At 34.5% G+C, this 13298-nt stretch overlaps 2 protein-coding genes across 3 annotated transcripts; both read left to right on the top strand.

Annotated features, from left to right (window-relative positions):
- The first annotated feature begins 1222 nt into the window (after window positions 1–1222).
- On the top strand, window positions 1223–4737 carry LOC107794917 (large ribosomal subunit protein uL18-like). The gene is made up of 9 exons (XM_016617477.2): window positions 1223–1359; window positions 2278–2347; window positions 2442–2533; window positions 2776–2902; window positions 2995–3074; window positions 3147–3263; window positions 3726–3860; window positions 4006–4175; window positions 4438–4737. The coding sequence occupies exons 1-9, from the start codon at window positions 1357–1359 to the stop codon at window positions 4547–4549; spliced, it is 906 nt and encodes a 301-aa protein (XP_016472963.2). The 5' UTR covers window positions 1223–1356; the 3' UTR covers window positions 4550–4737.
- Window positions 4738–6834: 2097 nt separating this feature from the next.
- On the top strand, window positions 6835–11907 carry LOC107794918 (mediator of RNA polymerase II transcription subunit 19a). Of its 2 annotated transcripts, none has more exons than XM_016617478.2 (7): window positions 6835–7055; window positions 7586–7652; window positions 8944–9233; window positions 9431–9658; window positions 10269–10328; window positions 10474–10616; window positions 11413–11907. In XM_016617478.2, the coding sequence occupies exons 2-6, from the start codon at window positions 7622–7624 to the stop codon at window positions 10522–10524; spliced, it is 660 nt and encodes a 219-aa protein (XP_016472964.1). In that variant the 5' UTR covers window positions 6835–7055; window positions 7586–7621; the 3' UTR covers window positions 10525–10616; window positions 11413–11907. The 2 variants fall into 2 exon arrangements, with proteins under 2 accessions (XP_016472964.1, XP_016472965.1); XM_016617479.2 differs by having other exon boundaries at window positions 11418–11907.
- The last annotated feature ends 1391 nt before the right edge of the window (window positions 11908–13298 follow it).

Below are 13298 nucleotides of genomic sequence, written 5' to 3' on the forward strand. Positions count from 1 at the left end.
CTTCAAACTTCTACCTTCGATGCCGAAACCTATCAAATCACGTCCGATTGACCTCAAATTTTGTACAAAAGTCATAATTGACATTGCAGACCTACCCAAGCTTCTGAAATCAAAATTCGACCCCGATATCAAAAAGTTCACTCCCGGTCAAACTTTCCAAAAACCTTCAAATTTCTATTTTTCGCCAAATGACCCCGAAATGACCTACGGACCTCCAAATCCACTTCCGGACACGCTCCCAATACCATAATCACCATACGGAGCTATTCCCAGACTCGAAATCTCAAACAGATATTGATAACATTTCAAATACACCTCAAACCCAATTCTTCTAGAATTCTTCCAAAATGCCAATTTCCATAATAGGCGCCGAAACGCCCCGGGTCATCCAAAAACCTTATCCGGACATACGAACCTGTTGGAACCTTTAATTCCCGATTCCGAGGCCGTTTACTCAAAAATCCCAGTTTGGTTGATTCCTCCAACTTAAGGCTTCCGAAATTTAAATTTTCTTTCCAAATCAACTCCGAACTTCCCGAAATTAAATTCAGACCACGCGTACAAGTCATAATACCTGAAGTGAAGTTATTCGGAACCTCAAATCGCTGAATGACACGCTAAAACTTAAAACGACCGATCAAGTCGTTATAATTACAGCCTAAGATCAAGCCGAAAGACGTAGTTGACGGACAACACGTGAATATTCATGTACTACCCTTTTTTGTCTAATATTACCCCCATCATTAAGAAACAATCTCTTTTTTGCCATTGGCCCATCATAGAGCTCCAACTCGAAGGTGTTTTTAAATTGCAGTTATAAGTTAAATATTAAATTTGAATATTTTTGTTTGAAAAATTTGGACACGTAGAATCAACTATTCCATTTTGGCATTCCATTAATAGTAAAGATATGAATGAACAAAAAATATAATAGATGACAAAATCAAACAATTCAAATAGTACATCATATACATGATAAATGTGAACATCTTTTCCTCTATAATTCTAACACTAAGCTGGCGAGCAATTTTTTGACAACCTACTTTTGCAAAATGTTCATTGAAAAGTATATATTTCTACAATTTATTGACGGTATAATATAATATATAAATGACAAAATTTCATATTATTCCCCTTCAAAAGACAAGAAAAAAATAAAGTAAATGCTAAATTAATACAAAAAGTTTTGGGTTTCAGGCCAATGGGCCGAAGTCATATGGGCCTTAAAGGTCCAAACATTTAGCTAGGGTTTCAGTTCCGTATTTGACTTCAAAGTAGTACTCTTTTGCTCACAACAGCTTCGTCTCACCCCCTCAACCCCTAACGCCGGCGGCGGAGGCTAATCGAAGAACAACAATGGTAAAATTCAATAACTTCTAGGTTTTCATTTGACCATATTTTGCATTTTTTTTTCATTTTCTGTTTTTTTTAATTGCATTATATACTAATATTATCTAAAGCAGTCGAGATTTGGAAGAACAAAAAGCAGAATATGCTAGATAATTACAATGGGAGTGGTGACGTTCAGTTTTTTTTTTTTTAATGAAATATACATTTGTTTTGAGTTTTTTCATTTAGTTTTTGCACACAAAAAAAGTTTGTTGTTTTAAAAAAAATTACAACTATCTAAACTTGTTAAAGTTTTTCATGCATTTTTTGTACTGTGTATGCGTGTATTTGCTGTCTAAAGGAATAACAAATTGTGATTTTAGTGTTATTTCTCTTGTTTATGGCCATAATATTATTGTTCATATTTTTATCTGTTTTATCTTATTGAGATATGCTTAGTTTTGATTTCGAGATTTCTTATCACCTTTTTTGGTCTCTCTTTGAAAATGTTAACAAAAATGGTTTTTTTGTTGGAATTTGAAAATGTATATGTGTATTAGAATGTTATTATGCAAATTCATTTCGGATTGGAGCTAGATTTTTATGACAAGATATCCCTAGAGCTGATTTAGGGTTTTAACATGATAAGTTCAACCTTTAAGGTTCTTATCATTGAACTTATTGTACTTTTAAGTTATGGGGTTGAGTGTAAATGTCTATTAAAATATTATAGGGTTTCCCCCATGTATTTATGTTGTGTTAAGAATATTTGGTTTTAGCTGAACCCGTAATTTATGAACTCCATCCTCCACTGCATATCCCCAAGGAGATTGAACCACTTCCGCTTATGTTCCTTACTTGACCTTCCAATAGCATTGCTAGTTCTTTTTTGGGGAATTTCTTTATTTTCTGGTTGAGTTTTGACATTGTTGCTGAATTATGTTACAGGCCTTCATCAAAGTCCAGAAGACGAGGGCTTACTTTAAGCGTTTTCAGGTTAAATTCAAGAGAAGGAGAGGTAAAGCTCTATTTTCCGTCATCATTTTTTTGTCTGTTCTCAATCTTGTTTGCAAGTAAAGTATCACTAATTTCAATGTTTTGCTACTGTATAGAGGGAAAGACTGACTATAGAGCCAGGAATCGGCTGATCAATCAGGACAAAAATAAGTACAACACACCAAAATACCGTTTTGTTGTCCGATTTGTATCCTTTCTAATGCGGTTTTCTGCCCTTAACTTGCATAGCATCTACTTAATTACACTGCTATTTCTGTCATAGGATGATCTGCCTTCGCATTTTGTCCACAGAACGTTTCCTTATTACTGTGGGTTCATTGAATGTCATGTTGAACGTTCATGACTTGATTAATTATGGATGTTTTGATAATCATTTATCTGTGACTTCGGGAGGTGAATGTTCCTAGTTTATCTTAACATTTTCTCTAGACTAACAAGGACATAATCGCACAAATTGTGTCTGCTAGCATTGCTGGTGACATGATTCTTGCCTCTGCCTATGCTCGTGAGTTGCCTCATTATGGACTTAAAGTCGGACTGACAAACTATGCTGCTGGTACTTACACAAAACTATTCAATTTGTTTGTTGTCCCTCCTGAAATTCTGTTCTTTATATATAAGTAATACATCTTTTAATGCTCAATTTAGCATACTGTACTGGACTTCTCTTGGCAAGACGAGTTCTCAAAAAGCTTGAAATGGACGAAGAGTATGAAGGAAACCTCGATGTAAGTAGTAGCTTTGGCTGCACAGTACTTGCTTTTATTTCTGACTTTAATTTAAGTATCAATTTTTTACAGGTCAATGGGGAGGATTACTCTGTTGAACCTGCTGAAAGCAGGAGGCCTTTCCGTGCTCTCCTGGATGTTGGCCTTATAAGAACTACTACAGGCAATCGTGTTTTTGGTGCTCTCAAGGTATTATCCTGCTTCTGCTTTTGGTTCATTTTCACCTAGTTAAAGTCTATACATCATTATGCCCCACTGCTAATTTTAGCTTTAATTCAAAAATTTTGTTCGTGAAACAACAGCATTTATGCTTTTCTTGAATCGTTGATCGGATGGTTTACTCAAAATATAGACATTAGCAATGGTTATTTCCATCTCTGAGGAAATAAAGCAATATGTTTTGTTTGTCCGACTTTAAAAAATGCTTGGGCTATTGGGCCTTAGCATGTTGGTTTGATTGTATAATAATGAGTACTACCTCTGCTGTTTGGAGGATAGTTTTTTCATTCCTTTTAAGGTTTAAGGTGCATTTTAAGGTCATGTGACCTTTAACTGTCTATCTGCATTATTCCATATAAAAACAAAAATAAAAACTCTGCCTATCTTTTGACTTTTAACAATGTCTATCTTCAATGTTGATTGTTGGATCAGGGTGCATTGGATGGTGGGATTGATATCCCTCATAGCGAGAAGAGGTTTGCTGGATTTGGCAAGGATTCCAAGCAACTTGATGCAGATGTTCACCGCAAGTATATCTACGGTGGCCACGTTTCTGCATATATGAAAGTGAGATAGTAGTATTTATATTTGAATCTTTTGTAATTTGTGACTATTGTAGGCTCCATGGGTAGGTAGAGGGATGTTGATCTTCACTATTATTTCTGGCTTCTTGTTACTCCCTGTCTCTAATATGCCCGTCCTTTGTTTGCAGACATTGATGGAAGATGAACCTGAGAAATACCAGTCACACTTTAGCGAGTACATCAAGACGGATCTTGAGGCAGACGATCTCGAGGAGATGTACAAGAAGGTTCATGCTGCCATACGTGCGGATCCAAGCTCAAAGAAGTCCGACAAGCAACCTCCTAAGCAGCACAAGAGGTTTGAGATTTTGTCTATAGTTTAATTGATCGATCATTATTAGCCTTTTGAACATCATTTATTTCTGCAAACCTTATCAACTGAAAGGTATAAGGACGAGTTGAAACTCATTGGTACATTAGTTGTGTCGTGTGTCCATATAGGGTCTTTGGTCTCCGATTTCTACATGATGCTTAGATTCTAATGGCTGAAAATCTTTTGTTAAATATGAAAATCTTTCTTCTTTTCTCACTTTAGTCATTTTGGGGCTGCTGTTCTGCAGGTACAACCTTAAGAAGCTAACATATGACGAGAGGAAAGCTAGGTTGATCGAAAGACTCAATGCTTTGAATGCTGCTGCTGGAAATGATGATGACGAGGAAGACGATGATTAGTTTACTACATAACAAGAATTTTGGATTCTTGTCGCTTATGGTTTTCTATTATATTTTTCTTTTCTTGTTTTCTACTAAGTAGAAATCTCAGTTTTGCATGCTTAGTAGAATGAGACATCACCAAAGTGACGATGTATGAGATTATATTTTGCTTCATTTGTTTATTCCATTGAGTTTTAACTTCTTTACATTCACATGTTAGAAGTTTTACACTATCAAGTCAACAAAAAGATAACATCAAGTACTCATGATAGTAGAACGAGTTTTCTGAAAATAAAGCAAGCAACTTGTAATAACAAAATAAACTATACTATCAATGTCAATTTGTTTTATATTGTTAGTGTATTTTAAAATCCTATTCTATTTGGTTAAATGACTTGGAATAAGTCAATTTAGTAATAACAACAAATCTGCGGGAAGATGTATGTAGCGTTACCCCTATCCTGAAAGGACAAAGATGTTTCTGATAGACCCTCGTGAAAAGAATCCTAGAAGAGTAGAGAGATTGTTTTTGATAGAGTTTCGACAAAAGAGAGGATGAAAAGGTGTAAAGGCAACAACTAGTAACATAACAAGATAAAATGAGAGATCGAAGCCAAGATAGCAAGTAAGCACTAAGGGGTCGTTTGGTTGGGAAATAAGTTATCTCATGATTAATTATTTCGGGATTAGTTATTTCACCCTCTCATGAGAATAAAAAATACCACAATCCCGGTATAACTAATATCACGATTCTATCCCAACCAAACGTGGGATAAACTCATCTTAAATTTAATTCCAGGATTAATAATCCCTTATCTCTCGTACCAAACGAGCCCTAAGTAGTAATAACACTCTAAGAATAAAGAATATTAGGATTAGTTATACCACGAATTTATCACAACCAAACGTGAGATAAACTCATCTCAAATTTAATTCCGGGATTAATTATCCCTTATCTCTCGTACCAAACGAGCCCTAAGTAGTAATAACACTCTAAGAATAAAGAATATCAGGACTAGTTATACCACGGTTTTATCCCAACAAAACGTGAGATAAACTCATCTCAAATTTAATTCCGGGATTAATTATCCCTTATCTCTCGTACCAAAAGAGCCCTAGGTAGTAATAACACTCTAAGAATAAAGAAATATCATATTGACATTAATGCTGTAGAACTGAGAAGACACAGGGGGAACGCTCGGCTGCCTACTAACCTACTAACCTAATCCTCGATCGTCATATCTTTCTATCAAGGGTCATGTCCTCAGTAAGCTCCAACTGTGCCACTCCCGCCTAATCACTGCTCTCCTTAAGATTTCTTTGGCCTACCTCTACCCCCTCTCTTGATACCCACCAAGGTTAACCTCCCAGACCTCATAATAGGGGCTTTTGTACTTCTCCTCTTAACATGTCCAAGACATCTCAACCTCATCTCCCACATCTTATCCTCCATGGGGTCACACCCACCTTATCCCGAATAACTTCATTCTTAATCATATATAACTTAGTAACAATTCTACTTAATCGTCTTTCTCTTTTTTGACTTTATCAAGCCTGATTCAAACATTAGCCATATCTCAACAGAGGCAGGTCTAAAGTTGCGGCATTGGATTCATTTGAATCTAATACTTTCGACGCGAAGTAAACTTTATGAGTAAAAATTAATAAAAATTACAACAAATAGTAGATAAGAATTCATAATTTAAGAACAAAAAATTTCATAATTTAAAACATATAACAAGTTTAATGCTAAGAATTTTGTAAGTTGAACCCGTGGAACTTAAATTTTGATCTAGCATTGTGTCTTTGGATCAAGGTCATATTCAAATAAATACCAAGGACAATTCAATGGCCAATAAGTCATAATTTGAACATTAATATCACACGTTCGACATTTAATAACTAATTAGTTTATTACTCCTTTGGTTTTATTAGTCCAATCAAATTTCTATTAAATACTTGAAATAAATAACTTATTGGTTTTATTAGTCCAAACAAATTTCTATTAAATACTTTTTTTAAAAAAACTTTCCTAAATGACACCACAAGAAAAAGAATTTTCCTAAATGACTTTTTTGACAAATAAATCCTTCCTAAATATATACCTTTACCATTTGAAAAATAAGAATAAAAGGAAAAACCTTTCCTAAATGACGCAAAACGCCATATGAACCCAGGCATAATCAGGGGTAATTGACGTTAAAAAATGACATAAGATATAACCATAAGATATAACACTAATAAAAATAATAATAATAATAATACGTAATAGGTTGAGGCTATAATTAAAAATAGAGGTCCATTTTCCCTCTTTCCTTAGCCATTAGCCAATAGTATCTCAACTCCGGGATCGGGAAAATTAGGGTTTTTTTTCCAGTTCAATAAAGATCCTTAGATCCAAATTCATTCTAAAATTGCTAAACCATAAATCATCAAATTCTTCTATATGCTCGATTTCTTTCTTCAATTGGAGAATAAACGAGTTTCGTGCTTCGTCGGAACCCTAATTTACGTCTCGGATCGAGTATGCTTTTCTTCCTCTATATTGTATTTTGTAAATTTGGAGTCCTCTTTTTGTTGTATTCTTGAAAATCTGAATTTCTTTTTGTTGTATTATAGTTGTCCCTTATATATAAACTCTGAGATTTGATTGATACTGGAATGTGCCAAATGATGAGAATTTGGAACTACAATTTTAAACACATTTTTACCAAACTCAATATAATATCAAGTCAAGCATTCTATGCTTGAACTCCCCACTAGTAAAAGGCTAAAAGCAGGTCATGTTTATCACGTAGGAGGGAGTATTTGGAAGATACTGAAATCGATGAGCTCTATTGGTTCACCATGGTGGTTATTTACATTCGTTAATTTGTATATATCTATTTTTTTGATAAGTAAAGTAATTTTGTTATAGTACCTAGGAGGTGCAAAATATGTATAATTTGTATATATTCATTGCCATTTTGTTTGCATTCTAGTCCCATAAGTAGAGTAAACCATTGCTTGGCTAGATGGTTGTGTTCAATTGTCTTACGCCCCAATACTTTCCAGGAAATAATGCATTATTCATGTGCTGGGCGCTAATTGATGGATCCAGACAGCAAGACGTTTGGAAGAGGTATGATTCTTACAGTGATTTCCCAACAGTCTCTTTGCATGTTAGGGTAAAATGACTACTGTAGACATTTGACTCTACTTGGGTCATTATTGCATGCCTAGGTTTTGATTTAAGGTGAAATGCATTGTGCTCCCTCCGTTCACTTTTACTTGTCAACTATACTAAAAATATATTATCACTTTACTTGTCCATTTTAGCAAATCAAGAGAGACAAATTTTCTTTCATGTTCTTACACTTATCATTAACTATTTATTCCCCAAATCATTTTCAAGACTTTGAAATGTTATTATTATCATGGGTATTATAGTAAAATATGTACTTCATTTATTTTTTCTTAAGGAGAGTGCAAAGTCCATTGTGGACAAGTAAAAAATGAACGGAGGGAGTAGTTGATCAGTACTACAATGTGAATTTCCTGCGTGATCTATTTGCTCTGCAGTTTCTGTTTTCTGTTTCCTTTTTTTTTTTTCCTTTTGTGGTGCTATTGTTTTTACTTTCAGGAGGTAGGAGTTAATGATTTACTGCCGACTTATATTTGCCAATTTCATTTTCATTCCAAGAATGAAACAACTGTCGTTTATTTAACAAAAGAAAAAAAATTCATTAGCAATGCAAGTTCTGAAGCTTTTGGAAGCAATGTGTTATCCAGCTTCTTCCTTCAACATTTGGATGATGTTGTCTGTTAGAGTTATGTTCTTAGGGTTACGACTTCAGTAACAAGATCTCACAAATAACTAAAAATTGATTGAAGCCTTGCCAAAGTGGTTCACAGTTTGCAAACAGTTAAGGTGTTGTAAAAGCTGTGATTGCCAAAAAAGAATATTGGGCTTAGTTTGTGAAGCAGAATCAAACCAAAAAAGAGAAGATTTTAGTACTTAGCATTAGTTGTTCTGATATTGGAGGTGACAACTGAAGATAATACAGAAAGCAGAGGAGAGAGATTAACAGTATTGCATGTTCCAGTATAACGAGTTATAATATTAGAAGTGATAAATGGAAGTAATACAAAACGCAGAGGAATTCAAAGTATGGTATTGTGAGTTGTGTAGCAGACTTACCATTTAGCAATAAATTTGAGATCTGACTTAAAATAGTAGTGAGTCCTTTGCCTTATGTTGCATGTTTGTTCGAAGATATATTTGTAAAAATTGTGACCCATCTCTGAGATTTCATATGAAGAATTTTAAAATAAAGCATTTGACACTTTGATCTTCTTCTCCTTAAAATATCTTCTTTTAAATCAAGATATCATTGGCTTACTGTGGTTGATTGGTCCAAATACATTATTAGGGCCAAGAGAACTTACAGGTGCTGTGGATCTTATCACTCACTTCAAGTTGTTGGCTCATCACGAGTTCTTCTGCAAGAAGCCTCTTTCATTGTCAATTTCAGATACTCATTATCTTCACAATGTGGTGGGAGACACAGAAATTAGGAAAGGGGAAGGAATGCAGTTGGATCAGCTTATACAGGATACTTCGTCTTCAAAAGAGTCAAATTCATGCATCCAATCATTCGACTTAGATGTTCTTAGAGAAGCTTTTCAACTACGTGAAACAGCTCCAATTGATCTGCCTCCTGTAAGAAATCTACTTTGGAAGCTTGAGTTATATGAGTACATCTGATTCAGCATATTTAAGTAACCCTTTTAATCCTTTCTGATCTCTGAAGCTGGAGATCGTGAACTGGATTTTTTTTCAAACCCTGTGCTTTTGCATATTGCCAATTTGCCTGTCCCAGTAATTGCTGATCAATAGGTATTTTTGGTGTTTCGTAGTCTGAGAAAGGGATTCCCACTGTAGCTGGAAAGTCTAAAAGTGAGTCGAAAGACAAGGAGAAGAAGCATAAAAAGCACAAGGATAGAGACAAGGAGAAGGACAAAGAGCATAAGAAGCACAAACACCGTCATAAAGATCGAAGTAAAGACAAGGATAAAGAGAAAAAGAAAGATAAAACTGGGCATCATGATTCTGGCGCTGACCATTCAAAGAAACATCACGAAAAGGTCTGCTACTAGCAAACTTTAAGAGTTATGCAAATACGATGATTCTCCTGGCATGCGGTATACAGTGAATATCATGTGGTTCTTTCATATTCAAGAAGTTTAGAAGACTGGTTCACAGTAAAGCCACTTAATAATTTGCTCAATGCTGTGTTTACTGAAAATGACATTACTTAAAACTGACAGTAGTACTTTTTTAGTAGGCGCGATTCTTTTTGATTTAGTTTAACAAGATTTTCTGTACGCCGTCATAAATTTGACTCGTCTTTTGCTTGTAATAGTAGCTTCAAGTCCGAGTTTGTTGATTTCTCTCATCCTACTGTATGTTTTATAGTGAATTTGTGTTATGTAGTGAATTTGTGAGAAGTTGACACTCTTAACTTTTCTTTATGTGACAAATGTGGTTAACTTTTTTTGTTTGACTCGAGGTCTTGGGCTAGTGGAGCTTAGCAATTGTGCTGGCTTGTTGGGATCACTTCTTGCTGTAGAAATTCAGCCCATATTTGCAACACTTTTAGGACTTTAGCAAATAGCTAAAGTGGCAATTCACTGTATTAAATGTGATTATACTTTTGTATGACCTCACTGATTATGATCTTTCTGATGATATCAGAAAAGGAAGCATGATGGTGAGGAGGATGTTAATAATGTTCACAAACACAAGAGAAACAAGGTAATATAATATTGTGTTCAATATGATTTTTGCAAATGTTAAGTTTGTTTCTGAGCTCATTATATGGGGTGATCTTTTCACTATATTGAGACTGTATCTTCACCTTATACTAATGGTGATATCCTCACATCTTGAAATGTTGCAGCACAAGAGCTCAAAGATTGATGAAATTGGTGCTATAAGGGTTGCAGGCTGAATTTTTGGCATGTGCTACTTTAATTATTGTCCTCAGGTGTTGCAGTTAAGAATTTGGAGGGATCCTTTGCTTACTTTTGTGAAATATCTGAGGTACAAAAGTTCATATCCTGCCATATCCCACCAATTGAAGAACTTTATGGCATGCCCAAGTGTTCCATCTGTGCTATCTATTATACATGTTCCATATCATACTTGCATCTGCATTACAAATTTTCACTTTTTCAGTGGAAAAGAAGAACATTGACTAGTTATATGCGTCAAAAGCCGTTTGGGCAGCCTTTTTCAGGCCATTAGGTGCTCATGAGGTTCATGTTTACGACAAAGAAGACATGCTTTGAAGTATTTCAGATATTGAACGATTTGCATTTGTTGGATAAAAAGCAGTTTCCTACACGGGTTTTTAGTGTCCCTTGAGCTTATAAAAAAAAAAGAGAAGGAAGTTCTTTGTGCCTGTTGGTATATATTCTGTTGCAGAATGGAAGGGTTTCTGAGCTATCAAAAAATAAAGTAGAAAATGGAAGAGTTACCGAGGGTCGAGGGATAATGTTCCTTGCGGATGTATTTTTTCCAAACCCAGAATGGGCGAAATAAAAGAATGCTTGTTTGGCATGGAAATATAATGTTCATCACAAGCAAGTTAATTAAAAAGTAATAACAAGCACATAGTATCATTAATCTTCTCATTAGTCGTGAGAGTTCTATTATATCATTTATCTGCATACCTGTTCCTTTTTATGTGTGAGGATGTACCAAGTTTATTTGGCGTTGCATTCTGTTGCTAGTATATACTTTTGTTGTTTTTTAACCAAGAGCGAATAGAATAGCTCATCATAGTATTTGTTTTGTCATGTGTTGCATAATGTTTCTGTTTCTCTTTTCCATGCAGAATAGCTCTGGACTAATTAAAGAATTCCAAGAGGGTGAATTCACTTGTTGAAGTAGATTTTAGTGAAAGGTACAAACTGCTGAAAAAGAACCTCATTGTATCATATTAAAAGGGCTTCTTTAGTTGGCAATGACTTTGAAAACCTTGATCCATTCTTTTGGTTGTCTTGCCTTATGATGATTAATTATTCTTTCAGTCCTTCCCCATCTTTCAGTGGCTCTAATCTCGATTCTTAGTCTTACCCAGTTGCAGCTTTGGGTAATAAGAAAGCATTGAAGGTTGAGTGTTGGTCAGGTCTCTTGTTATTTTTTGAGCTTGAGTGCGACTCATTGACGTTTAAATATTGAGGGGGGGAGGACTAAGTTTTCAAGGATGTGGGAATGTGTATTGTGTTAGGAATTCTAGTTGCTAGGGTTGAAGTTTTTGTTGTATATCTAGGATAAAATGAAATCAAGTTGTTTCTGACAAGGTAATGCTTGAGATTTTTGTGCTCCAGGACTTTTTAAAGCTAATTTTTAATGTATCACTAGTGATAAACATGTAAAATTTTGGCATTTTTTCTAATATTTTGTAGCTGCAGTTTTCTAATATTAGAACTTGTGAATGCTTGTTTTATTACTCAACTTTATTGATCTGAGAAGCCTGGCCTCAAATCTTTAATATCAAATTCAGATAGTGTTTTGTGACAAGAAAAGGGAGAGTATTTGCTGCAGTTCAAGTGGCATGCACATAGTAGTTTGTCCATCTAGTAACTGAAGTTACTCATTTAAGATGAGCTACACATAAAATAGTGAGGAAAACAACACTTACTAGTCCTAACTTTTTTGGCTACATCGAGAATCCAAGGCATGAATGAGTCATAAATGACACAATTTATAGGATTTCATGTCTTTCAGCTTTTCAATGAGTCATAAATGGCCTTGCGTTGGAAAAGGTATTACCAAGTAATTTTGAAGTTTAAGTTTCCCTCCTTGTGTATGCATTCAGGACCTCTCTATAACATTTATTTTTTATAATCACTTTACAATCTTCACTGTAATGGTCAAGTTTTCTTTGTGACTAATTTTTTATGTTATGTTATAATATATGTTCTTTATAACAACACTTTACTATAGCAACCAAAAAGTTTCGGAACAGATGAGGCTGTTATAGAAAAGTTTGGCCGTATATAGGTGTTGAAGTTGAAGTTTCCCTCTTTGTGTATACATAGACAGAGGCCGATGCAATATAGTCCTTTATTAAGTTTCATTGAAGGAATTAACTCGAAGCACTTTAAGCTTTGATTTTTGGTATACCAAAAAGAAACTTATATTTTGTGCGTTAATAAAGACCCGAGCATACTTGAACTATAAATATACATGATAGGCAATCTAATGGATACTCAATGCTCACATAGAGTACTTCTGGAAACTATTATGTGTGCATGACATGCACAAAAATATGATTAAATTTTTATGTGAAAATAAAGTGGGCTAGCTAGTTTTCGGATTGGTAAATCGAAAAATAGCCAGCGTTTGCAAAGTCATTAAAAAATAGTCACTGTTTTGCTGAAACAAGGAAAGTTCCAGCACAATATGCTAGATTATTGAGTTTCTGTATATAAACTTCCAGCATATTATGTTGGAATTCCAGCACACAGAATGTTCCAACATAATATGCTCGATTATGGAGCTCCTGCGTTAAATTTCCAGCATATTATGTTGGCACTCCAGTACATTATGCTGGAATCTCTTATGTAAAAAATTCGAACTCCAACATATTATGTTGGAACTTTTTCAGATTTTTAAGGGTATTTTTGTTGAGATTTTATCTTTAAATGAAATAGTAGCTAACATTTGATTACTTTTGAAATTGTGGCTATTTTTCAATTACCAGTTGTAAATATG

The sequence above is a fragment of the Nicotiana tabacum genome, chromosome 17, assembly GCF_000715075.1.
Source record: "Nicotiana tabacum cultivar K326 chromosome 17, ASM71507v2, whole genome shotgun sequence".
Classification (NCBI taxonomy): Eukaryota; Viridiplantae; Streptophyta; class Magnoliopsida; order Solanales; family Solanaceae; genus Nicotiana; species Nicotiana tabacum.

Bases quoted from the DNA above. Each gene is read 5' to 3' on its own strand.
- LOC107794917 (XM_016617477.2), top strand. The intron at 2,534-2,775 runs GTATCCTTTCTA...CATTTTCTCTAG, and splicing joins ACCGTTTTGTTGTCCGATTT to ACTAACAAGGACATAATCGC. The intron at 3,264-3,725 runs GTATTATCCTGC...TTGTTGGATCAG, and splicing joins GTGTTTTTGGTGCTCTCAAG to GGTGCATTGGATGGTGGGAT.
- LOC107794918 (XM_016617478.2), top strand. From the start codon at position 7,622: ATGGATCCAGACAGCAAGACGTTTGGAAGAG. The intron at 9,234-9,430 runs GTAAGAAATCTA...GGTGTTTCGTAG, and splicing joins CTCCAATTGATCTGCCTCCT to TCTGAGAAAGGGATTCCCAC. The intron at 9,659-10,268 runs GTCTGCTACTAG...TGATGATATCAG, and splicing joins CAAAGAAACATCACGAAAAG to AAAAGGAAGCATGATGGTGA.